The sequence below is a fragment of the Alligator mississippiensis genome, chromosome 8 (genome assembly GCF_030867095.1).
Source record: "Alligator mississippiensis isolate rAllMis1 chromosome 8, rAllMis1, whole genome shotgun sequence".
NCBI lineage: Eukaryota > Metazoa > Chordata > Crocodylia > Alligatoridae > Alligator > Alligator mississippiensis.
This window is the reverse complement of record NC_081831.1, coordinates 56,047,008-56,073,889: the sequence shown is the minus strand read 5'-3', so window position 1 is coordinate 56,073,889 and position 26,882 is coordinate 56,047,008. Positions and strand designations below refer to the sequence as shown.

The 26,882-nt window shown below is 42.4% G+C and overlaps 1 protein-coding gene across 1 annotated transcript in view; it reads right to left on the bottom strand.

Moving 5' to 3' along the window:
* Positions 1-12,912: 12,912 nt before the first annotated feature.
* POF1B (POF1B actin binding protein) overlaps positions 12,913-26,882 on the bottom strand; it is a 46,085-nt gene continuing 32,115 nt past the window's right edge. Inside the window, exons 10-15 of the mRNA XM_019487945.2 lie at positions 25,783-25,935; positions 25,459-25,569; positions 24,512-24,640; positions 23,816-23,892; positions 18,178-18,292; positions 12,913-14,383 (exon numbers count right to left, since the gene is read on the bottom strand). Of these exons, the coding sequence (XP_019343490.2) occupies positions 14,363-14,383; positions 18,178-18,292; positions 23,816-23,892; positions 24,512-24,640; positions 25,459-25,569; positions 25,783-25,935 (606 nt within the window). The 3' untranslated portion in view covers positions 12,913-14,362. The remainder of the gene's footprint in view (positions 14,384-18,177; positions 18,293-23,815; positions 23,893-24,511; positions 24,641-25,458; positions 25,570-25,782; positions 25,936-26,882) is intronic.

The window sequence follows — 26,882 nt, the reverse complement described above, 5'->3', positions numbered from 1 at the left end:
TAGGGAAATGTGCAACCAGCCTACCATATAGTAGCTGTCTTTGTTGGAGCACCACTTCTGTTACCTGAATTACGAACAAACTTTGGTAGCTTAACTACTGACAGGGGTCAAGAGACTTTTATTTCTTGTACTCCAAAGCACAAAAATAACCACTTACCTCAAAGTCTGTCTAGCTACCCATGACAGCACAACATAGCACAATTATTACAGATCAGTGGTTCTCAACCAGGGTGGGTGAGATCCTTTCAAGGGTTTCACGCTGCTGGCGCCAGATGAAACCAGCCTGAGTATCTGTTTCCCAGAGGTACATGTGGAGCCAGATCTAGTCCCTAGCTCCTGCCTGCATCAGTTAAGAGCATCTCCATCTATCCCAGCTGCTCCTGGTCCAGCTCTGTACATGCTTTCTGGAAAGAGGTGTGAAGGGCTGTTTCACCTGGTAGAGGAGGTGGTGATGTAGCCTGGAGATATAAACTATTATTGCTGCAGTCTCCATGGTGCTGGCTGGGTAGACACCCATGTGCCAGGGTTGGAGACCAAAATGGGGCTCCCTTTCTGGTATGTCTTGGAGTGGCAAAGCAGAGCAATCGGGGAGCTCCACGGACAATAACAGCAGCAGCAGCCAATGCAGGTAGTGAGTGATGGGTCTAAGAGACATCTCTCCCACCCCAGAGCATCAGCCTCTGTTGCTACACCCAGAAGATTGATACAGCACTCACAGGGATATCTGAGAAGCCACTGCCAGCAATGCACCTACCAAGGCCTGGCTGGAAGGGGAGGGGAAGCAGGGGGCTGTGATTGCAGATAAGGGGATTTGTGCATGCTAAGGGAACCTTGTGTGTCTGGAGAAGCAGGGTTCGGTGTGCTTATACCACAGAAAGGCTGCTCATGTATCTATCTATGTATGCATGCAAGAGAAGGGGATCATGTGTGTCAGTGAATGCAGGGAGGGAGGACTGTAATAAATCAGCTTTTTAAATTGTGGGGAGAAGGGGGTTACAGAGGGTGCCTGGAGTCTAAAAAGCTTGAGAACCACTTGGCCATTATTTACTCACAGCTGAGACCAAGGCTGGCAACAGCCCCTTGTTTCGTGAAGCAGGAGTGGAAGCTCACTGCTAGATTACTCTTCTTGCTTCACACAACATGGGGTGGAAGGTGGCAAGGTATTTCCATTGCGGGTCCTCAAATGAAAAAGGCCCCATACTTGCAGGAGCCCCTGTGGGGCTGGCAGTTAATCTAGCTTTAGCTGTTTGTCTCGCTCATCCCTGGTAATGGGAGGAGCACACGATGGTGGTGGCCTGAGCCTGGTCAGAGCAACAGGATGGATTCTGGAGGTTCAGAGGGCACATTTACTGCCTAAACATGTTAATTCTTACCCTGAGCACCTTTAACTCCCCACTACTTGCCTCCAAATAATAGGTAAAGTGAACCACCTTGCCTGTTACCTAACAACAAGCTAGGCCCAGGCCCCAAAAATGGAGCCTGGCGTTTTGCTTTTGTCCTTAGAGTCTGACAGAACATCTTGGACATCCAGCTACTCCACCGTGTTTGTCTGCACTGCCAAGCATCCAAATTCTTAATATACGGGAGGGTGCTGATATGCTACTAGAATACATAATTACAAGATGCTGCTCTTAAATCTCTGAATGGCAGAGTTTGCAGCTAGTACAATAGAGAGAGAGAGAGGTTTACATATTAATTCTACTACATTTTTCTTATTTTTAAAAGTAAGATTTAACATTTTTAAATCTAGTCCCACTAATTTAGGCTATTTATACTGATGGGCTGATTACAGGGTTTAGATGGAATATGTAATATTCAAAAATAGTTATTTCTGCCATAAGGAATTCTAGTAAAAAGGCAAGGAGTGTATGCATGCGAACGAACAATTTCTCATATAAATCATGTCCCTAAAATAATTACATTTCTATTATTTAGGAGTTGAAAGAACCATTTAATAGATAATAACACAAAACTCCACCCTTCTAAACCTCATGAGTAAACAAAGTTAGAAGAAAAAAAGCAAATGTGCTCTAAAGTGCCATCTGGTGCTACAACTAAGTTATTTATGTATGTACTTATTAACTCGCAGCATAAAGTTGAAAACCTGAAGGAAAAATTAATAGTGATCAATACTTGATTTTCAGTATGTGCATTGGCTGGTGTTGCAGGGGTGTAGGTTGTAGCCATGTTGGTCTAAGGATATAGGCACACAAGGTTCCTTGGGTGAATTTGATCTTTTATTAGACCAACCCAAATAGTTGGAGAATAGTTTATTAAGCAAGCTTTCGGGTTCAAAAACCCTTCGTCAGGCTAAGGAAGTTTCAGCAGTTGGTGTGTGCTCTTCCTGGATGGAATGGCTGGTGTTGGCTGCCTAGGAGAAAACTGGAGAAAAAAAAAAGGTTCATATCATGGGCAACAAGATTTTGCTGCTCTATATACCATGAAGTTCTACTATTGATTTTTTTTCTGCAGGAAAAAAATCCAACTGCATTTGTCATGGACTAACAGAAAGTGGATTTTGTATAACAAATAGAAGACTTCAGGGAGGCTGCTATGTTCTAGTTGAAATCACTAAGTATCCTATAGTTGCATGACACCATAGCAACTGGTCAATTATGCCATCCTTTTATTCTTATGCTACCTTTTACACAATTATTTTACATATTTTTCTTCCTTATCTTTATTTAGGTTGCATACTCTATGCTAACTGTCTTATCTTTTTTTATTTGTACATTTTATTTTATTATTTATTTGCGGAATGCTAACTGGAAGTCTTAGGGCACTACCTAATTTTAAATACTTACGTTCCCCATTTTATTTTCAGGCAAAAAAGACGGAGAGAATACTAGAACTGTGAGGTGGGTGAGGAGTAGGCTAAAGGGAAGTCTTCCCTGTGCTGTACTGAAAGGGTAATTAATCCAGATGGAGGGACATTTCTAGCTTTTTCCTTGAGGATTGTGTTAGAGGGACTCCTGTTTAATATTTGCATAAGTGCTTTTCATGCAAGAACCTTGTGTCCTGAAATTTGGTGCTGACGTTCACTATTGCCAGCACCAAGAAGGTCAGGTAGTGTAGGAGTAATAACGAGAACTGTTGCTATAAGCTCAGGGCTGATCAGTTGGAAGCACCAGAGCAGAAAGCTCCGGGTGTAAAAGGCAGGTGCCAGATGCCTAAGAGCATTCCATGTGGTGCATTTGTGAAATGGGCTGATGTGATTTTAAGCTGTACCAGGCAAAGTGTTTTTAGTAGAGACATGGATGTGTTAGTACCATTATACCTGACACGGGGAACCTTCATTTAGATCAGTGTGTACTATTGGTCACCCAGATAAATGCTACATTTACCGGGTTAGGGGCACGGAGGAGGACTCTAGGGATGCTGTAGTAAATGGACAAAAAAACTCATTTATGAGAGGCTAGTGAAAGAGTTTAGGTGGTTCATCCTGTCTAAACCTCTCTCAGATTGTAATGGATAAAGTGGGTAACTCAGCCATGCAGGAAGGATTCAGCCTTTCCTCAAAGCATTGTCATTTTTAAACAGGAATGCTTCCAGCATCACATTTCAGCTAGACCAGGGGCACTCAACCTCTGACCTGCAGGCCAAAGGCATCCCTCAGAGCCATGGGGTTCCCCATGGGTTGGGAAACGTGGCAGTGGGAGAGTGGTAGCAGTCAATACAGCCACCCTCCCCTACTGCCAAATCCACAAAGCACAAGCCTTGTGGTAGGTTGGAGCCAGACCCAGCCCCGCTTCCCTCCACAGGGTTGGGTTGGGGACCAAGCCTCTTCCCCCCTTCCCTCCCCTGGCCCCACAGGACTGGGCTGGAGCCAAGCCACATCCCCTTTCCCCCAACTCTGCCAGGCAGGGTTGAAGCTGCATCAAGCCCCCTTTCCATGCCTCTCCCTGCCCCCCTCAGCACTCCCGGTGGTGTCAGGTTGGGGCTGGGCTGCCCCTTGGCCTCTCGATAAGGCTCCACTGTACCCACCCTGAGTGCCAGATTAGGACCTCCAGCAGGATCCAGTTCGTAGATGGACTGGGCACTGCCTATTCACTCCCCGCACCCCTCAGGCAAAAAGGTCGAGCACCACTGGATTAGACAGTTACAAGACCTGCCCCGTAACCCTGCCCTGCTTTCAGTTGCCTGCAAATGTCAGTGGTGTGTTTCCTGCACCACTGGAGCAAGGACTAGCATTTTCATAGATTCATAGACATTAGGGCTGGAAGGGACCTTGGGAGATCGTTGAGTCCAGGCTCCTGCCCAAAGGGCAGGAAGTCAGCAGGGATCATAGGATCCCAGCAAGATAAACATTCAAATGTCTCTCGAAGGTGTTCAAAGTAGGTGCTTGAACCACCTCTGGTGGCAGTCTGTTCCAGGCCTTGGGGGCTCGGACAGGAAAGAAATTCTTCCTTATGTCCAGCCTGAAACAGTCATGGAGGAGTTTGTGACCATTCAACCTTGTCATCAGATCACCCCAAGCCTGCACTTTTCCAGGCTAAAGAGTCCCATGGCTCTCAGTCTGTCGTCGTAAGGTCTGTTTTCCTGACCTCTGATCATGCGCGTGGCTCTTCTCTGGACTCTCTCAAGCTTCTCCCCATCCTTTTTGAATTGTGGAGCCCAAAACTGGACGCAGTACTCCAGCTGAGGCCTCACCAAAGCCAAGAACAATGAAAGAATGATGTCCCAGGATTTGCTTGAGAAGCATCTATGAATGCAAGCCAGCATTTTGCTTGCTTTACTAGCTGCAGCATCACATTGAAGGCTCATGTTCATCTTGTGGTCAATCATGAACCCCAAGTCCCTTTCACCTGTAGTGCTAGCCAGTGTAGCACTGCCGAGCCTATAAGTCTTCTGCAGATTTTTTTTTGGTGTTAAACACTATCAGGTTCTTGTCTTCCCATTCCCTGAGCTTGTCAAGGTCAGCCTGGATCACCCTCATGTCCTCAGGTGTGGACGTTTTACCCCAGAGTTTGGTGTCATCAGCAAATTTGGCCAGTCCGTTTCTGATACCAATGTCCACATCGTTAATGAAGATGTTGAATAGTATAGGTCCAAGAACAGAGCCTTGAGGGACGCCCACTGAACATTTGAACAGATCTAAATATTTCATTCCAGGGATTCAGGACAAAATGTCTGGCTGGTGGTGCAATTTATACCCCTCCCCCAGCTTTGTTTTTTAATCCCAACCAGTTTAAGGGAAACATGTATAAACAGTACCAGTTTTAAAGGAGCACAGAAGAGCAGAAGGGTATAATGTTATGTAGTGAGGTGTTACCGGATTTGCCCATTACTTTGGGGTGTGCTCATTTATTAGGGATACGTTTCTAGGGTCTTGGTAATTCTGTCAATGTGCTGCATGTGTTACTTGTGTTTCTACATGGAGCTGTATCTCTCCCTTCTGCAAGTCCTCACCCCCAAAGGAGCTATCTTGCAGGACTCTGTTTCAATGGGGCTGGGTTCCTCCAGTCATCAAATCAGTGACACACACAGATTAACGTGACATGCCTGACCTGGCCGGGTTGATCAGCATGGACAGGCTGACACCCTCATATGCCAGGAATCAGTTCATCAGAGCAACAATAAACTGCAGTCAGACACAAGTACACAAGTAAACAGAATCCCTCTGAATCCGGCTGGGTGTCCAGCTGACACCCTCATGGGCCAGCATTCAGTTCATTAGGGCATGTCTGAGCCAAACTGGGTCAATCAACCTGTACAAGCTGATCCCCTTCTGTGTTTCAAACTCAGCACGTCCTAATCTTTAGCCTCTTGATGAGCAGACCCCACAGTATTTTTGGGCTTCACAGGGCTCTTTAGCTTAGGTAAAAGAAGCATTACTGCAGAGCAAGTGGGAAAGGAGAAGCAGTGAAGGAAAAATGTACCCAGTTACTACCAGTTTGACTATAAAAGTTATTTTATTGCTAAGTATATGAAATATATAATGGTAGTAATAATAGCCATGCAAAGGAAAACAAACACAAACAATTACAATACTACCCTGGTTTCACTAAGTATTTGGGGAAACTTAGCTCAAGCTTAACTAGTACAGTTCAGGTTCAGAAATCTATGCCGAGAGAGAGACAGAGAGAGAGAGAGAGAGACAGAGAGACAGAGAGAGAGAGAGAGAGAGAGAGAGAGAGAGAGAGAGAGAGAGAGAGAGAGAGAGAGAGAGAGAGAGAGGATCTCACCAGTCCAAGGTGCTCCGGCTGCAAAACTGACAGGTAAAGTTCATAGCACAATAGTTGAAGGGAGACGATATGTTTCCTCCAGCCTCTCGAGAAGAACAGTGGATGGTATCAGAGATTTTTTTTTTCTTCTTGAAGCACACACACTGCTGCTTTTTTACAGATTTTTATACCCTCAGTTCAGCTTCTTCAAAGCATTCTCAATAGTGTAAATCATTGTCTTTTCTATTGACAAGGGGTTATTTGGTTTGGAACATCTCAAGAAACTGATTGATAATCAGGAAACACATAAGGTTAGGGTGTAATCAGACACTTAGGAGCCAGCTTGAAATTCCTATGGATAGAAGATATACTGATGGGATATCTCATGGTTTCTTCAGAAACAATAGATAGCTTGCAGCATCAGGGTTTTGGATTTTTACTTGTTGTGAACAAGCCTCAGCTTAGCATGACTTTTCCAAATCTTACTATAGACTTTTAACAGCCTAAAGGCAATTATTGGAGTGTTTATAACCTTTGGGCTGGAGGACTTCCACCAGTTGTCCTGGGAAAAGTATGACAACACTTGTGGTCAGGGCTCCAACGGGCTGGACACTGTGCTGAACCCTTTACCATTGTTCCAATGTTGCCCATACCCCCTCTGACTCGGTCTTTTTGCCTCAGTATTCCCTAACCCAGCAACCGAGTTTTAGTCACTCTAGTTTAAATAGGCCTCCCATAGTGGGACTGGGGAATGTACGGCCTGAGATGCCTATTAAACTTAGGAGGGGGGGTGTTTTGTTTTGTTTTTTTTGGGGGGGGGGAGGGGGGGGTCCTTTGTAAATCCAGATTAGAACTGGTCTGATAAATGCTGAGCTGAGTGTGTGTAAATGTGGGGTTGATTAGCATTTGGAGCACAGATTCCCCATCATGTAATGCTCCCTTGCTTCTCTAGTCCCAGAATTCACTGCAATCTCTGCTTCAGGCTTTCTGTTCTCCATCTCCTGTGTAAATGAGTTGTCATTGGGTTCCATCTCGGATGCAAATGAGACCTAGGGCAGTTGTGTCACACAATTCTTCTGAGCAAGCTTTTGGGCACAAACACCCTTTGTCAAGCTTCTGCAGACAGTCTTTGCTCTTCCTGGATCAAGTGGTAAAGCAGCCAGAGGCCAGTATGCATGCAAGTCAGTCAGTCAGTTAAAATGTAAATTGAGATGGTCAGTAGATGAGAGACAGGTGCAGGGGAAGGGGGAATGAATGTAGCTATAGTCAAAGGATGAGAGACAGGAGGGTGGGAGAGAAGGGAATGAGAATAGCTGGTAAAAATTGGAGGGTTTACCTGGGTAGTCAGATGTTAGGCAGGTTATAATGTGTCATAAATCCAATGTCTATGTTTAACCCATGATTTTTTGTATCCACTAGATTGATGAAGTTCATGGGCTTGTCTGTGGAAGGTATTTTGTAAATTCCCTTTGAGGATTAGAACTGAGAGATTGGGGTGAGTGGTTTTCTTGTGAGACGTGTGCACCTACAGGTAACTGGGTATTTCTGTCTTTGATAGATTTTCGGTGTGTGTTCATTCTGGTGCGCAGTTGTTGTTTGGGTTCTCCTACATACCTTCTATCAGGCATTTAGTGCATGGGATGAGAGCTTGCTGAAGGTGCAGCTGTAAGATGCAGGAATGCTGATGGTTCTGTTGTGAGGTGTAGTAATTGTGGGGGTGGTGGAGTTGTGTTGTCAGGTTTTACATTTCCTGTACCTAGTCTGGTCTGGATCCATTTGGTGTGTTTTGGGCCGTAGGTTTTGTGTGTTTTGATGCTCTTTGATGTGCCATTGCAAAGTCTCTCTGTCTCTCTCTCCAGAAATGTACCTTTCACTTCAGAGTAAAGACATGGCAGTTGGGACATGGCAGTGTATGCTTGTTCTGGTTTTCCATTTCATGGTTAGAGTTCAGGGGGACAAACAGTTTTAGTATTACTATAAATGTAGTACGTTAAGTAATAACATAAGCACCAGTTGCTTAAAAAAGTATTAAGGCCAGGACCTGTTTAATGAATTTGTTCCTTGCTGTAGTAAATTACAGGCAGTATTTGCTTGTAGACAGGTCCCATTATAATGAAACAAAAGACAGTTTGTAAAGACAGTGTATCCAAACAGAAAAGTGCATTTTCATACACACACACACTGTATATATTTATGCTTTTTACAGCTCTCTCTAGGGATTGATACCCCTAGATCATTACTGACCAATGCTCGTTCACCTCTTCTTGAAGATCTCCAGTGAAGGTGATTCTACAATTTCCCTAAGCAGCCTGTTGCACTAAGTGAAGCACTGGAATAGTGAAGATCCTTTTCCTACTTGGCAGTCTTAAAGTACTTTACTGTAATTTCAAACCATTCAAACCAAACACAGATGCCCTACACTCTGCCGTGAGGAAGAAAAGTTTATCTGCCTCTTCTTTATGACAGCAATTCAGATAATTGAAGACTGCCATGGTGTCCCCCAATTTAACTGCCTTTTCTGCAAGGTAAACATGCTTATTTCTCTCAAGTTCTCCTTGTATGGCTTGGTTTTCAAGTACATGATTGTTTTTGCTGACTCGCTTTGGATGTTCTCTGTATCCTTTAAAAAAAATTCAGAGTCCCAGGCCACAACACTGGTTAGGCCTCATCTAAAGTGGCACTATCACCTCCCATGTCCTACACCTAATATTCCTATTGATGAGCACAGCACCTCATTTGCCTTTTCTTGCAGCTGCATCGCATTACAGACTCATGTCAAGTCTGTGATCCACCAGAATCTGAGGATATCTCAGCAGTGCTGCCACCCAGTCGGTTATCTTCAATTCCTAGTTGAGCTGCTGATTATTTTTCCCTAGGTGTAGTACTTTGTATTTGTCAATATTGAACTGCAAGTTTGCTCAGGAAGGTTTCTTTTCTGGCGTTCAAATCATTAACAAACATGTTGAACAACACCAGGTCCAGGACAGACTGCAGTCGAAGTCCACTTGCCATCTCTTACCGTTATGAAAGGGTGCATCTATATGTGATGCTACGTCATTGTAGCAACACACGAGTGACAGCAGCTGCAGGCAAAAACCGTGATGCCACAGCTACGTCATCGTAGTGGTGCATTCTCTCCGTATAGCGTGTTGGTATGAAACTGTAGGACCTGAAAATAACTGAGAGCCATGTGCATGATGCAGTATGGGCTGGTACTATGCCAAAATTTAGCACTTCCAAAATGATGGTGCAGTAACAATGGCACTGTAGGGGGCATGTGTAGATGCACCCAAAGTTATACCTTACACATTACAAATTACACTTTACTTGCAGATATTAAAGCAGTTGGCTCTCCACTGCATAGTAGTTCCATTAAGCTCATATTTCTCCAATTTGTGTATGAGAAGGTCATGGACAATTTTATTAAAACAGTTATTGAGGTCTAAGTACTGAAGTATATCCACTAAGTACTGAAGTACTAAGTATTGAAATATATCCACTGCATTCCCTTCATCTATCCAATTAGATATGTTGTCAAAAAAGAACAAATTTGTTCTTAGCTAACGTCCACTGGTTGCTTGCAATCAGTCTTTCCTCCTCCAGTTGTTTACAAATAAACTTTCTTATACAGTTCCTCCAGTCATTTCCCAGGCATTGAAATCAGGCTAACTGGTCTATAATTTCCCAGGGCCTCCTTTTTTCCTTCTTCTAAGCCTTTTCTAGGCTTCCAGTCTCCCACAATATGGTAAATATTGCTAGGGTGACAATTTTGAATCTTAAGAAGCACTGGATTTGCAGCTGAAGAAAGGCATGACCTGTGGCCTAGCAGAGCTGCTGACCACAAGGCAGAATAATATCTAAGCCAGCCATTTGCTTATGCTAAGTAACCATCTTAACTGTGTCAACCATTTTCTGAGGAAAAAGCAGCAAGTGAATCTGTGTGAGTCTGTGTGCTGTGAATGAGGTGACGTTTTAGGGATGCGGAAGATGGTACAACCTGAGACAGAAAAACAGACTGGAATGTGAAAAACAACTGAATTCGAGATGAACATATGCAAAAAGGTGAATGGTGAAGAAGAGGAGCTTCCAGGTTTTGGTCAAAGTCTGCCCATTGACCGAAGAAAAGTCAAGGTCTTAAGACATGCGCTTATAGCAAAAAGACATGTAAATGAATGAAATGCATAGGCAATTCCATGCTAATGAAGCGAACAGTAAATAGAGGCAGAGCTTGAGATGGGAGGAGAAATGGGTGGAAAAAAAGGAGGGACAGAGGTGGAATGAATGGTTATGAGCATAAACCAAAGTGTATAAATGTGGGAAAAAAACTATTGTTCATGGCAGATCCCCTGGTTCATGGGCTGTGTATCTGTGAGGGACCTTTGTCCAAAGCTGTGTCCATTCTGAATAAAGCTGTTGTGAGCAATGTGTGCTGGTGTTTGCCCCCTGCCTGCTCTGGCTAATGAGTAACAGGACCCATAAACAATTGGATTGTCATCTCCCTAGTGGCTGGGCGCCGCATGGAGTCGGGGTCTAACAAATGTAATTACTAAGGTCTCAGAAATCCCTTCTCTCATTCCTTCAGTACACAGGGATGAAGGTCATCAGGCCCTGCTGATTTTAATTCATTCAAACCTGATCAAACGTGCTCTGACAATCTTTCATTACCACTTGTGTGCATGGGTGTGTACAGACAAAGGTGAAGTAGCAGGTCTGCCTCCTTTGGTCATAACTTGTGTTATAAGCTTACCGCAAGTATTTGGCAGTGGACTCTAATGGCTCCTTAGTGTTTCTGATTTGACCACTGTATTACCAGAAATTGGTTATTGTTGTCTTTGTTAGTCCCAACCAGATGCAATTTGTTTTTGACCTTTGCCTCCCTGAATTTGTCCCTGCAAATGCTTTGGGGGTTCAGGCCCAAGTGCCAGGTCTTGCAACTTTGCACTCTGCTGTTGTGGCAGCAGTTGGGAGGATCTAGGAGTGGGGCACTGCTCTACTTGGATGCTGAGGGAAACAGCCAGTCCAGGCAGCCAGCCATCTAGCCCCAGAGCCAAGTCACTGCTGTATCCCAACAAGGTGCAGGGGAAAAGAGCCTTGAACTCCCAGCTTGCCGTTAGCAGGCCTGCAACTGCAGCTCAGAGTGCCACAGGAGCCAGGGGCAGGAGCCTTCCTTGTGGGGCTCCTCCATAACAGGTGTTGTTCTTGGCCACTGGGGAAAATGTAGAAGTCAGCAGCCAATCCAGACTGGGGGTCTGATCCCAGTGCCTGGTGGCCATTGTGCTGTGACAGGCTCCAGAGCTGGCAGCGTGCTTTGTCAGACTCCTTGATTGGTGATGGCTGAGGGAGCAGGATGAGATTTAAAAGTTGCAGGCAATCACAACCCACAGTTTAGCCAGACCCAGATCTGGCATCCAGGATTTTCTGCTTCACAAGCACAGAAGCCTGTTGCTGTACCACAGACAAAGGCAATGGTGACTCCACTCTGCCTGCACACTTTTTTGGGTTGGCAGCCTCTCAGGGGACTAGGTCAGTGCCCAGCCCTAAGGTACCTGCCCGCTCTCCTCTTCTTCAAGGATACAGCCACTTCAACCTCACAGATTGAAGCGAGAACCCAGATGGGGGTCTGAACAAGGTAGCCTCTACAGTGCCTCCCTGTCCTGCCTTCTACATTTAACAAACTTGTGTAGTATTTTTTATACATTTACTTTCTTGTAAAACCTAGTCATATAGAGTTATTAATTCTCAATAAATGCATCGTACACCAGTCATTTGGCACTGTTACCATACAAGCTTTTTTCAGTGCCTAAACAGGCTATAAAATGCATGTACTTACATCTGGTTTTCCTGTTGCCTGTAGAGTTTTTTCCTTCCAAACTGCCTATTTACTTGTTTCCAGCCATATATACATATTCTTGATATATACTTTTTTCTTTCAAAGATATGTGCGCGCGCGCGTGCGCGCGCACACGCGCACACACACACACACACACACACACACACATTTATTTTTAAAGGACATCTTGATTGAAGGGATGCAGAAAAATAAGACTGTCCACTTCTCACTCAGGCTTGCATGCCACTGGTAGCAGTTCAGGTTTTTTTGGCTGCAAGTACAGTGTCACAAAACACATGCAGACCATACTATTTAGTATGTTCCTACCTGTTCATGGCCAACACTTTAGATTTAATTTTCAGGAATTTCCTATATAGGAGTCCAGCCTTTGAAGAACTGTGCAAGTTCTGGCCTGTTATTTTTAGCTGGGTATTTTTCTGAGGAAGGGTGGAGCTCAAGGACAGCAACTAAGGGAACACATACGCCATAAAACTTTGAATCTGCACCTTATTATTTTACTAGTATAATTGCTGCTTCATGATTTTGAAGGGGAAAAAATCTATGGAATTCAAAACAACAATGGTCTCCCTATTATTCCAGTGGTGCAGTGGGACCATCAAATCCTGCACCCAGCATCTGAGGGACTTGGAAACAGTGATGCTCTATGGCTGGTTCTTTGCCCGCAGTACTCAAGACTATACTGCCATCTTTACCACTACTCTCAGATTCCACGTGAAAAATTTGAGGGCCTTATCAGAGCAATTTGGTATCTAGTAGTAGTCTTTTAACATATTTAAAGTGCCTAATTTTTTAAAATAAAAATATAACGTTACATGAAAGAAAATGAATAGACAAACACTGGAGGTTTCAAAGGCAGGCAGATCCATGAACCAAAAAATTGAACTCGGGCAAACTATACATCTTAGTACTCAGGAATGTTTATTTCAAAGCTTTTATCATCACTAGCTCACAAGGGCTCTTTCACCAACCTACATGTCAGATACAAAACAGTTTCCAAATTAATATTTCTTGAAGTGGATGTACTTATATAGAAAAGCAAACCTTTATATATGTGATACCATAGAAGCACCCATTTAAAGTACTATATATCTCCTTAATTCCCCCTAAATCTTATACAACTATTATATCATTTTCTAAAACTAACAATATCGCTTAGACTTTTTAAAATTATATATAAATTGGGACACACTCTGTAGTCCTGAATGAAGCAAAACTTTCCAGTGAATTAAGAGGAAGTTTTGCTCCACTTACAGAATTTAGCCCAAGAGCTGTATTTATTCTAAATGTTTCTATATAGAAAGAAACCATAAACCATGTACTTGAAATTTATAAGTTATATATAACTTAATATATTTTTATATTAAGCAAAAGATATATGGTAAGGATAGTCACAGCTTTTCAGTAAAGGTTCAATCCAAAAATCTCTATTCCAACATAATCTCAAATATATATTTCTTTAACTGCTTACAGGATTATTTTGCTAAATATGATGTTTTGCACAAAAAACCCCTCAGCAGCTGACAGAATACAGGCCAGAAGTAATTACAAGCAAATTTACACAAAGCAAAGAATATAATGACTTTGGTAACCTATAATTTCTAATTCAGATGCGTTTGTTTTGTAGATAATTTTAGATAGATACAAGGTGTATATAAAATGTCACCAATTAAAATTTCAAGCAGTTCTATAATATGTGCTTCTTGTTAACTTGACATTTTATCTCAATATTGATAGGGTAAACAAATGCAGGACTGGAACCAACCTAAGATTAGTGAAATCAAAATATTTTCAAATAGGGTTATTAGATTTCACTACTTGAAAAATCTTGTATATGTGCAGCAAAGGCACAACATTTTTTATACCGTATAAATTTAATACATGTAAAGATAAGTAGTAAAAAAGAGGAACAGAAACTACTCGGTTATCATCAGGAAAAACTGAATGGTCTTTATAATTCACCATAGAGATGAACACACTAAATCAAGGCACTGTGGAAGTGGATCATCCAGCCCATAGAGTTTCTCAGTATGACACAGAGTTAAATGCCACTGCCACTCATTGCCCCCCCTTTCCTCCCACTGAATTTGTGCTTTTCAGTAGATGAAAAAAATGCATGTTCTTCAGCAGAAGTTAATCAATTGCTCCAATGAAAGCTCATGCCTCCTTTAAATCCATTATTTCCTTCTCTTTAATGTCTCCCCCTAACAACTACTTCTGAATTTCATGTTGAACCTTTTACTGGCTGAAAGACAGCAGAAAGCAAAGCAAGGACGATCATTTGGTGAGAACTCCTTTGAGCAGCTGTGACCTCCAAACGGATTCGTTCATTCCTGAATGAAGTAGTTCTTTAAGTGGAAGTGAAGCATTCCTGTTCACAAAATAAAAACCTCTCATTATATTTTTGTAATTAACAAAGCATATACCATGTTTCTTACACCAATTAATTTTTAGGTAATATCTAACTTCTCTGTTTTATTACTGAGGGAGACCATCAAGTCTTCCAGCTCATTAATATGTGCCAATCGTGAAGGCTACCAGCCTTACAGCAGCTGGTGCTATCAAAGTCAAATCATGAAGCTGTAAACAATGTTATTAAGCACAGAGCAAATCCCAAAAAAGGGATGATTCACCATCTCTCTGAAACCAAGGGAACAAGGGTATCATTTATACTTATTTTCATGCCCAGAAAAGAATACAGAATTTAAATTGTTAGAATATAATAATATAGTTTAGATCAGCGTTTCTCAACCCATGGGTCGCAACCCAAAAATGGGTCACAATAATCATGAATGAGTGGTGCCTCCCGCAACTGGGGGGACACCATGGCGGCAAGTGGGGACCGCCTGCAGCTGCCACGTCGGTGGCATGGGGTGGGGAGAAAAAAAAACCAAAACAAAAAGCCAAAAAAACCCAGCCATGGAAAGCTGTGGCTTTTCCTTTGCAGGCTGGCGGTTCCAGCCTGGAAGGGGCTGCTTGGTGCCCCACCATGTCCCATGCACACCTCCCCACCTCACATACCCACCCCCTACCCCACACACTAGGACTGGGGGCGGGGGGCAGTGGGTTGGGAGTGAGGAGCACTGGGTCTGGACTTGCCATTGATGTTTACAAATTGGTCCTGGTACAAAAAAGGTTGAGAACCACTGTTTTAGATAATCTGTCTTAAAATGCTTAACGTTCTATAAACTTGGTTGTCTAAAGTTTAGATGTCTACAAACGAATGGCCTGATTTTCACAGGCATTGAGCATTCAGTTTCTACTCAACAATGCTGGAAAAAAACCCCAAAACAACAAATCATTTACACACACACAGATATAAATATTTTGGCTCTGTTATTCAACTAGTTGTATTTAGCATGCCATGGGTGCTAAGCATTTATATGCTACAGTAATTTGAGTCCATAGATAGTTTTCAAAGTTTTACCTATAAACACATCCACTATCCAATGACAAAAATATGCTTATATGCCGACTATCTTTGTGGTAACTGATACAAACTGAAACATTATCAGGTATCATTAGAGCAACTATTCTGATGCTGGAGAAGTAAGGATAAATTAAAACTTCTGACAGGTTTCACTATAACTACACAATCCATTTCCAGCTGAAATTTGCTTAATGTTTTGGGATGATGTAAATGTGACCAGGATTTCATCTTTAAATCTTTTACAGATTTTTCATGTAATTCGTAAGTTGTGCTGTTATTTTGAGAGAGAAATTATCATTTTTCTCAGCTTATAGTTCATCATCATTATTTCTCTACACTAGATGAAAACAATTTTAAAAAGGCCATGATGCTATACTTTGGGTTTTTAAATAGCATTTAACTTTCATAATAATTCTATTCACCAAAGTTTGAACATAAGCAGATAGTGTTGTTACAGCTGGGATTTCCTTTTGAATTGCATTACAAATGGATGAGTCTCAAAGCTGTCTCTTCCAATCTTCTGTATCCTTATGACTGGCAAATCACTCACATTTCCCAGTAGAAAATGGGATAATAAAATGTTTAACATTTTCTCCTCTTTTTCTATTCAGTCACACATCTCAAACTGCCTGTTGTTCAGCTACTATCACAAACTCATTCCTCGCAAAATTCATATTTTATTTTTCTTCCTAATCCTTTTACATTTCTCATTGATTTTATTCTTCTCATTTTAGATCCTGTAACTTTCTTGTGAAAAAAAGAATGGGAGAGATTAACAATGCAATGTAACATATGCTTGTGTGGTCTCCTTGCTTCTCACTCAGGTTTTACCCACTTGAGGCACTTCTGAATATCTTAGTCCTCAAATATGAATTTAATTGTTTTTACTGAAAGCCTACCAATCATTGGTTTAGAGTGTAAAGTTCTTTCAAAGTGAAAAAAAGACCTGTGTAAATTGTCAGGCAGGTTTATGGTGCAAAATATTTTTATTAATATGATAAAATAAATGTATATTCAAGGTTAAAAAAGTACTGTTCACCTTAAACTGTTATCTGTTTATATCAGAAACCTAGGGTAAGAACTGTACTTTCACCCAAGGTAAAAGAAAGGGGCACAAAATGCTTTAATTTCACTTATATATGTGCACACAATCATTTTTAGTGCAAAATCCTGAGATACTTTTGCAGCATTTAAAAAATGAAGTGCTATGCAGGTGTATACATGTGCACAGCCCCCTGGCTGGAATGCTACAAGGTCACTTAGTGCTACAGTCAATTAGCAGTATTGGCAGCCCCTTTGCCACTCTGTGGCAACAGCTGATGCTACTCCTTGAGATGGCAACCGCTGATTGAGTTGTCCCCATCCAATCAGGAGTTGCTACTCCTGGCAGCCTCGTCAACTGTTGCATCCTGTGACAAGCCCTGCAAGCCCTCTCTGGTAGCAGCAGCTGATGGACAGTCTTTGTCTCTCATCAGCTGTTACCCCCACCCCAGCTCAGCAATGGTTTTATAAACAGCCGTGGCAGGAAGCAAAATGGCAGCTCTGAAGAAGGGTTGGGAGATAAGAGTCCACTGCGCCACTGACAGACGCCCCTGCAGTGCAATGTGGTATTACAAAAAATAGGGTTATGAAGCAGTTCCTGTTTAAAATTCTTAGAGTACAATCTTCCTATTGCAGGCACTGTGAAAGACAGTCAAAAGTGGCTGCCTGTGGATGACCCCTTTGCCAACCCTAGTAACTTGTTTGGTGGTAGGTAAGAGGCTAAAACCCTAAATGGCTTCCATAACTTGGATCAGTTTTTCTAGTAGTCAGACCCCAGGTTTTGAAGAAAAACATGACTTTAGGTCAGGCTGGGTAGGTTTCCTCCTGAATGGCTCTTCATTCTAGCTGTTGCTGAATATGTGGTAACTTGACTAAGAACTAATTTTCAGGGCTAGAATTCAGCAGTTACTTTTTCTTTATTGTACCACATTTAGATTTTTACACATGAAAAAGGATGGTATGGAGGCAAATTTAGGAAGGATTATCATATATGAGGTGCAAATGATGCGAGGGGAAAAATCAGAGGCTGTTTTGTTAATACTTTATTAAGAAACACAGCCCATTTTTAGAGAAAGTATAATTTCACACACTAGTAATACATTCTCTGGGCTCTTCTTAGTAACTTATTGCTTGCTTCACTATTTTAATTTATAGAAATGGAAAAGTACTCCAAGAGCACATCTCCACATGAGAGGGCAAATTTGTGCTATTCTGCTGATGTGCATCCACTGAAATGCAGGGCAAAACGCCCTTCCTCAGGGAAACTACCATTTCCCCCCTCCTCCTGATGTGCTAAAGGAGCTAGGATATGCTCTGGTCAGCAGCCAGAGCATCTACTGGGAGGATCAAGTCACCCTGTTCGCCAGTGTTCTGTTGGGGTTTTTTTGCAATGCTTTTTTTTTGCTACTAGGTTTTCCTGGTAGCAAATTTTGTTCTCTTACTGCAAATTTGCAGCATAGGGCATATTTTAATGTGTGGGGTGTGCAGTTTGTGGAGTTGTAGAGAGGTCTGTGGTGCCACAAACCACATGTAGTGGCACATCTGGATGCAGCCCAAGAGAGATTCTCAGTTGTATTCACACTGCTACTTTACCTCTTTTACCACATTTTTGCTGTTAAAGTCTAAACACATAATCAATGGATTTTGGAATATGAAATCTGCACGTTCAGCGGGAAGCAACATGGGTAACTTACACGTTTCCAACTATCTCCAGTCCTCTCAACTACAGTAGTGCAAGATTGATTGCCTGGTAATGTAGCTTTGAAGTCATCAGACAAGAGACCAAGAATTGGATACTGGTTCCTGTACCTGTGTAAAAAAAATGTTGCAAAATAGTAAGTGGAATACTGTCTACTTCTACGTTTTCCAATGCATATATGGATGTTACTAACTTCCTTCAGGAAAACAAGTTTCTCACCCTTTAAAACAAACATTTAAAGGCTCCATTTAATTGGTTACTAGACAAAATTCCATTACTGTACTTACTTGTATATCACTTGTATCCCTCCCTCACAAATTAGCGTTAAGTAAGGAAGCTGATTTTTCTGACCAGAATAGAGACATGGAAATACTAAGATGGCTGCTGCTCCTTTTCCTTCTCTTCCCTCCAGGAACTATATGGAGGGAGGGGAGGAGTCTAGCAAGGGCAGATCTGGGGGGTGAGGAGGAAGGTGCTACGTGATAAAAAAAAAAAATATGGCAGCATGTGTATTTATGAAAGAGCAAATGGATTTTAAAAAGCTCACATTTGTAGAGATACACTCACTGCTAATTATGATCAATGCAGAACATGTTTTTAAATAACTATAACCTGTATATATCATGGGGTTTGTTAATTACAGAATCCATGTTTTTATAGCAACTGTTAATTAGCAACAAACAGGATGCGAAGCCATGGGCATGCTGTTGCTAAGGGGGAAAAAAAACAAAAACAAAACAAAACTTGAAAAGGACACCCAATCCTTAAGACTATTCCTAGTTTTAGATGTTTGGGGGTTGATCTCTAAGAAAATTGGGTTAAAATTAGGTGAATTGTTACAATACAAAAGTCAATTTGAGAATACTTGAAAAAGTTTTATTCTGCAAGCAAGTTCTACAAATGGCACTGGGCATAGTTTAGCAGTCATTTAGCTGGAACTACTTAGTTTGGAGGGTTTTGGTTTGTTTTTTTCTTTTTTTAAAACTCCATTCCCTTGAACTTGGGATGCGAGTACTACATTCTGGCACTTCTCTCACTAATGGCATCCCAACCTTCTTAAGTCTCTCCGAATATAACCACTCAGTTGTTAGCCTTTGTGCCTTTAACTCCCTGAGTGAAATCCCCCCAATTCTCCCACTCCTTGATCAGGTTTCAGCTAGGGTAACTGTGCACCAACTGTAAATTTCTCAGCAGGCCACACTAGTTTTGGCACCCACCAGTTTGCTTGGGAACAGTTTGTTGGGGACAAACAGTAGCCTGACAGTAACCATTGTTTTATTTAAATAATAGGAAGAGCAAAACCTGAGAAGTTCTTAACAGAATAAATAATCCACATGGCCCCTGGCAAATACTATGTTTATCATATGATTAATGCAAGTTATATGCATTAAATAGTAACATGTCAGACATTCAAAAAAATTATGACATGATAAAAAAGGGCAAACCTGCCTCAAAGAAGGTACTCATTCAAAGTTGGTCAGGGAGGCAGGCACAGAGCACTGCCCCTCCTGTAACCCAGTAATAGAGGACATGGCAGCCATGGTGTTGGTAGGGATTGATGGGGAGGTAGAAACCTTCCCATCAACCTTTGATACCCTCAGCATCTTGGAAGCAGCCCTAGTCCTGAGCTATGCATGAACCCTTTAAACTTCCGCTGGGCTGGGCACATTGAAGAGCATGTGATCAGCCTGGGATCAAGCAGCTGCTCACAGTGCCTGATGCACAAGCAGCCTGGCACCCAGAAGGAAGGTCCCCAGTCCCTTTTGGAGGGGAACAAACAGTGATACCAAAGCTTTGTCTAGCCGGGTCTTGAAGACCTCCAAGGATGGAGCTTCCACCAACTCTCTGAGGAACCTGTTCCAGTGTTTTACAACCCTTCTAGTGAGAAAATTCTTCCTAGTATCTAACCTAAACTTTTCTTGCTGGAACTTGAGACCATTGCTCCTTGTTCTGTCATCTGCCACCACTGAGACCAGTCTAACTTCATCCTCTTTCAAATCCCCCTTCAGGTACTTGAAGGCTGCTATTATGTTCCCTCTCAGTCTCCTTTTCTTTAGACTAAATATGCCCAGTTCCCAGTCTTTCCTCATAAGTCATGTGCCCTAGCCCCCTCACCTGCCTTCCACTGGACTCTCTCCAATTTGTCCACATGCTTTCTGTAGTGGGGGACCCAAAACTGAACACAGTATTACAGATGTGGCCTCACAAGTGCTGAATACAGGGGAATTATCACTTCCCTTCACCTGCTGGCAACACTCCTACCAATGCAGCCCAGGATGCCATTAGCTTTCTTGGCAACAAGGGCACCCTGCTGGCTTATATTCAGCTTACTGTCCACTATAACCCCCAGGTCCTTTTCTGCAGAGCTGCTGCCCAGCAAGTCAGCCTGTACTGGTGCATGGGACTGTTCTGTCCTAAGTGCAGGACTTTGCACTTGTCCTTGTTGCACCTCATGAGATTTCTTTTGGCCCGATCCTCCAATATGTCTAGGTCACTCTGAATCCTACCCCTATCCTTCAGCATATCTACTACTCCCCACAGCTTGGTGTCATCTGCAAACTTGCTGAGGGCACGCTCTGTGCCATTTTCTAGGTCATTGATGAAGACGCTGAACAAAACCGGCCTCCGAACTGACCTGCGGGTCACTCCAACTGATACCAACTGCCAACTAGACATCAAGCCATTGATTACTACTGAGTCCAATGCTCCAGCCAATTTTCTTTTCACTTTACAGTTTGTTCATCCACCCCATACTTCCTTAGCTTGCCTGCGAGAATGTTGTGAGAGACTATATCAAAAGCCTTGCTAAAATCAAGGTAGACCACATACACCTGTCTCCCCACATCCACAAAGCCACTCATCTCATTGTAGAAGGCAATCAGGTTAGTCAGGTGTGACTTGCCTCTGGTGAATCCATGCCGACTGTTCCTAATCACCTTCTTCCCCTCCAAGTGCTTAGAAATGGATTACTTGATGAACTACTTCATAATTTTTCCAGGGATTGAGGTGGGGCTGACTGGTCTATATTTCCCTGGATCCTCCTTCTACCCTTTCTTAAATATGGGCACTATGTTTGCCCTTTTCCAATCATCTGGGACCTCTCCTGATTTCCATGAGTTTTCAAATATGATAGCCAATGGCTCTACAATCACATCAGCCAACTCCCTCAGCACCTTCGGGTGCATCTTATCTGGCACCATGGACTTGTATAAATCTAGCTTTTCTAAATAGTCCCCAACCTGTTCTTTCACCACTGAGAGCTGCTCACTTCCTCCCCAAACTGTGCTGCCTGGTGCAGTAGTGTGGGAGCTGCCTTTGCCTGTGAAGGCTGAGGCAAAGAAAGGCATTAAACACTTCAGCCTTTTCTGCATACTTTGTCACAAGGTTACCTCCCCCATTCAGTAAGGGACCCACACTTTCCGTGATCCTCCTCTTGCTACCAACATACTTGTAGAAACCCTTCCTTTTACCCTTCACATCTGTTGCTAGCTGCAAATTCAATTGTGCTTTGGCCTTCCTGACTTCATCCTTGCATACCCAAGCAATACTCTTGTAATCTTCCCTAGTTATTTGTCCAACTTTCCACTTCTTAGAATCGTCCATTTTGTGATTTAGTTCAGGGGTTTTCAACCCCCACTACAACATCACCCTTGTTGCTCTCCCCTCTGACCCTAATCCAGACACTCTCAACAGGCCTATCTCCAGCTTCATACTGGAGCTCTGAGCAATCACACAGCTCTTTAATGTAAAGTGAAACTCCTCCTCTCCCCTGCTTGTCCTTCCTAAACAATCTGTACCCATCCATGACAGTGCTCCAAGTGAGCTATCCCACCTAGACCTGTGCGAAGTGGCAAGTATTTGATTCAGATTCAGCCGACTGGGAGGGACAGCGATTTGATGATTCAAATCCTTGTCCCAATTCAATCTGGTCGATTCAGATCCAAAGATTTGGAGATTAATCCATAGTCTAAACAGGCAGCAGTCCTCAAGGGCACTGGACACAGCTGCCTCCAGCTCATAAGTCTGTTGCGGTGGGCGGAGGAGAGGGGAGGAGGGAAGGGTGTGGGTGTGGGTGTGTGTGTGTGTGTGTGTTTGTTTATATATGGAGTTGGGGTACAGATCAATGCCCCCACAGCAAGGGAAGAATTGAGGGTGGGACTGGGACAAACTGCCCAGCCAGGGCAGGGAAGCGCGGGACTTGGGGAGGGGGGCTCCCGCCACTGCGCGCCACCAGTCTGGGAGGGCATGGGAGCGGGCACGTGTCCCTAGATCGGCGCAAGGTTGGCTGGGCCGGGTTGCGCTCCGGATGGGTGGTAGAAGGCACTAAGAGTGGGCGCTATGCCCTCCTGCCACTTGCCGAGCCTTCCCATGCCTCCCAGACAAGCCGCAGCTTTGATCCAGCTAGGCAAGCAGCAGTAGGGGATGGAGGCGGGCGCATGCACCTGAACTGGGCCTGGCCCAGTGGCAGGGGCTATAGGGAATTTTGAGGTGGCTGCAGCCCCCCCATAGCCCCTGCTCCACTGCGCTCTGTGGGGTGGGCGGAGCCAGGGCTGTGCTCTGGGCTGCAGCTGGGGCCAGCCACTTGGAGCGCAGCCATGGCTCCACCTGCAATGGAGAGCGCAGCCCAGTGGCGGGCGGGCGACTGGGGCTAGCTTCCCAGAGTGCAGCCTGGCTCAGCCCGCTCCGTGCAGATCCAGGCGCACACGCCCACTTCCATGCTCTCCCAGACCAGCGGTGCATGGTAGCACACAGTGGCTGAAGTCCCCCTCCCTAAGTCCCATGCTGGGCCTGGACTGGCTCTGCCCCCTCACTAGGACTTCTGTCAAGCCCAGGCAGCAATCATTCAGTAGACCACACCCACTTTGGGGAGTGAGTTAGGCCAGCATTAAGGTTTCACATCTCTTTGGAAGGGAAAATACATAGGTATATGTAGGCCCCTGGAAGACATTATTTTGTCAAGCTGTTATCTTTGTAGCTCAACAGAAAATAAAGTGCTATGGGCAGCCACACATTCACAACACCCTGGCTGGAGGGCAAAGGCCTCTCTCTAATCAAGGTGTGATAGAGAGATGATCTGTAGCTCTCCCCACCCGCAGCGATGCCTGTCAGTGAGCTACATAGGCTCACTGACAGGCTTATGAGCCTTTTAAAGCTCCCAGCGTTTTAAAAGACAGGATCACGGTTGCCTATCCTTAAAGAAAGCAAATCTAAACCTCCTTTGTGTATTCAGAAGCAAGTGAAAGGTGTTGACATTTTTATAGTCCTCTAGGCATAGATGTACTTTTTATTCAAAATAATTGGCAAACCTCTTCCTGCACGAGTAAGACAAAGAACATAGTCATTTTCCAGGAAACATGGAGCCTGCCAAAGTTATCTCAAAATGAAATTTAGATAACACAAATACTGATTTTTTTCTGTTATTTCTTTTAAACAGTATTAACACATGGTCAGTGAGACCATATGGATTGAGTTCTCTCCAGAAAGGTTTTCTTAATTGGAATTTTCGTAATTCGGTTGAAATTTTTAAAACAGGATGTTGTATATCACTGCCTGCAAGAGGCTATTTCTTTGAAAAGCTGTATCCACTTAAAATTTAAAAAGGACATATTTTTTAAAGAGTTTTAATCCCATACCTGGTGATATTGACAGTCCTTGTTACACCTGGACAGTGATTGCATGACAGTCTTCCATTTTTCAATTTGAAGAGTTCCTGAGGAAGCCAAAAATAAAAAAGTGAACTCCTCTGGAAAGGTCAGTAGGGAGTTTAAACTCCTTTCAGAAGGTACTATGAAATAAAGTTTGTCATTCCAACAGAGTGGGACAGGGGAAGGCCTCTACTCAGCAGTCGGTGGAACTACAATAAGTTGGGCAAAATGTAATACTGTTTAAAGGAGGAAAAACTGAATGGGGTACATAACTCCTCTCTCAAAGCTTTGAAGTATACTCAGATTCCTCTGGCATCTATTTACCATGGAGAAGGAGACACCTGTACATATACAAAGCATAGTACAAAGGAGTCTTGGAGCACATTACATTTTTTTCTACTTTTAAACTGTTTCCTAAAGATGTATTTGACCTTGATATGTTGACAAAAATGCAAGAAAAGAGCCTTGTTAAAATGTACAGGTAGAAGAGGAATTATAGAAAACTAAACTAGTGGAATGGTGCTATGGCAGGACTTCTCCTGTCCATCACTTTTCATTCTATTTTCTCTTTTAATTGCAAATTATTTATGCCACTGACATTTAGATTTTCTTGTGGCCCTAAACAGGGGAAGAATAAACAGAATTCTTATAAAAACCTACACAGAACAAAAGCTCATTCCTTACCTCTTCCTGCTGTTTAATAAAAACTTCTTTGTCTTCCAACTTTGAAGTCAGTTCATGCAGCTTTATCTGTAAGTCACTGTTACTTTCATTTCTTTTTGAAACATCTTGCTGGTATTGACTTAACTGAGACTAAAAAAAACCCCAAAAAGGTACAATCATACGTATTCTAAAGAATTTCATAGGAATAAATTCTGAAATCTGTGCATCGAGAAGTTTACCAAAAAATGGAATCCCTTTATTACTGCTTTAACTTTATAGCAGAGAATTGATGCAATTAAATTTGAATATTAGAGGAAGAAATTTTTTATTCAAACTGTTTACAACTCTGACTGCTTGCTTTTAAATTAACACCTACACCTATTTTTTCACGTGTGCAAACAAGGGAAAGATGGTTATGTTAGACCCAAAATAATCTGTCATTAAATCCACAGAAATACATAATTTAAAAACAGTTAAAAAGAGAAAAAAAGAAGACAACGACATGCGCACTTTAGTGTCTTTAATACTTAGGCTATGTGACCTTTTTGGTCTGTTCATTTGCTGGTCATATTTAAACTTATTTATATAAGTTCGTAAATTTATTCTATGTACTGACCCCTCACATATTTTGTTAATGGTTTTTGCCGTTTACTGTTTGCATTACTGTGGCACAAGATTTAGACCACATAAATATGAATGTAATAAAGTCTGATCCTCTGGTCTGTGTGATATTGTGGTCACAACTCCAAAAACTAACAACCCTGGATAAATAATACAAAACAGGACAAATGGATCATCAGGTTCTCATTAAATTAATTTCAAACAAAATTCTGTAGCTGCAATAAATTTATTCTATGCATCTTACTTTTTAGTTCAGAAAATGGAATTTGCCTTTTAATGGTGCCTATATTTTACTCAGAATTCTGTATTATGCTACAAATCTATAGGTTATAAGATAATCACCATACCCTAAGATTGCAGATCACTCTATCTTTATCTTCTCTCAAGTTGTTAATCATTTCCACATAACGGCTGGAGAGCTCATCTGTGGCAGACTGTACCACTGAACTAGAACAAGTCTAGAAAACAAATGTTGCAAAATTAAATACAATATTGATTACAACATAATTTATCACAGTTGTAAGGATATAACAGGATCTCAGTAGCTGATAAAAACAAGTTTATTCTGAATTAATATGCTCACTAGAATGTCCATTTTTTCTTTAACTTATAAATCTACCGCCAGTAATTAGTAAACAGTAATGTTTTGAGATAACAAAGGAGTCCATTACCTGCCTTCTCAGGTTCTGGATCTCTTGTTCCAAGGCGCGTTTACTGTACTCTAGTTCCTTTAAGTGACACTCCTTCTCTCCCTCACCATGGCGGAGAGAAAGGATCTGTTCTTCCAGTGAGCGACATTTTGCAATATTTTCTCGGAGTCCTTGCTATGAAAGCAGTGCACAACAAAGTAAAATTAGATATGGAGCAGCGTGGTAGTCTCAAAGTCTGTCTTTGACTAGTGCTCATTATTTGGGGGGACACAGTTATTTATACACAGCCATTTCTTTATTCAGATCTGATGTAGGGCCAAATAATGGGAGGTGTTTCAGAAATTCAACTTTCTTCGTAGCCAATGGGAACTAAAGACACATCAAGATCAGATCCTTAGTACGCAATTTCACCAAGGGTTGGCTGCACACTCAAGACTGGAAATAGGCTTTTGTATTTACTGTTCCTGGAACAAGTGGGTGTGGACGAAGTTGGGCATGCTAAGAACTAGGCAAATTTGCTCTTAAACAGATTATAAAACTTTACCAAGCACTGGATTAAAAAGTGTTCTTCATATTTTTGTTTTAAACAGTCTTCTTTTCCTCTGACAACTACCCAGCTCCCATTTCAAACTAATTTTATCCGTTAGGCTGAATTGCTAATTTTAATTTTTCTAAACAATGGCAACTATTGTACACAGAACTTTAGTGAAGGGGAGAAAAACAAAGCGCTAGCACGCTGCGCTAATTATTTCTGCCAAAGCGTTAAGTGAAGAATAATCTTTTTTGTGAACTACCACATCCCACACAGGACACATTACTTGTTATTCACATGCAACCAGACATGAGTCAGTACTTAAATACATTTAGAAAAAAGTTTACTCCCACTTTAAGAGCTTCTTAGGTTGTCAGAGAACTATCAGTTGGCTTTAGTATTAGATGAAAGTTGAGATGAAACAATTATATGGCTTCAGTTCCACTATAGTTCAGCCAAATCTACTTACAGTTTAGTTTGTCCATTGTTTTATATGGGATAAATTTTTGTGTTTTAACCTTCACTTAGTAGAATAGGAGCAGATGGATATGAGCATGTCAGTTGCTCTGCTGTAATGAGTGGTAAGCTC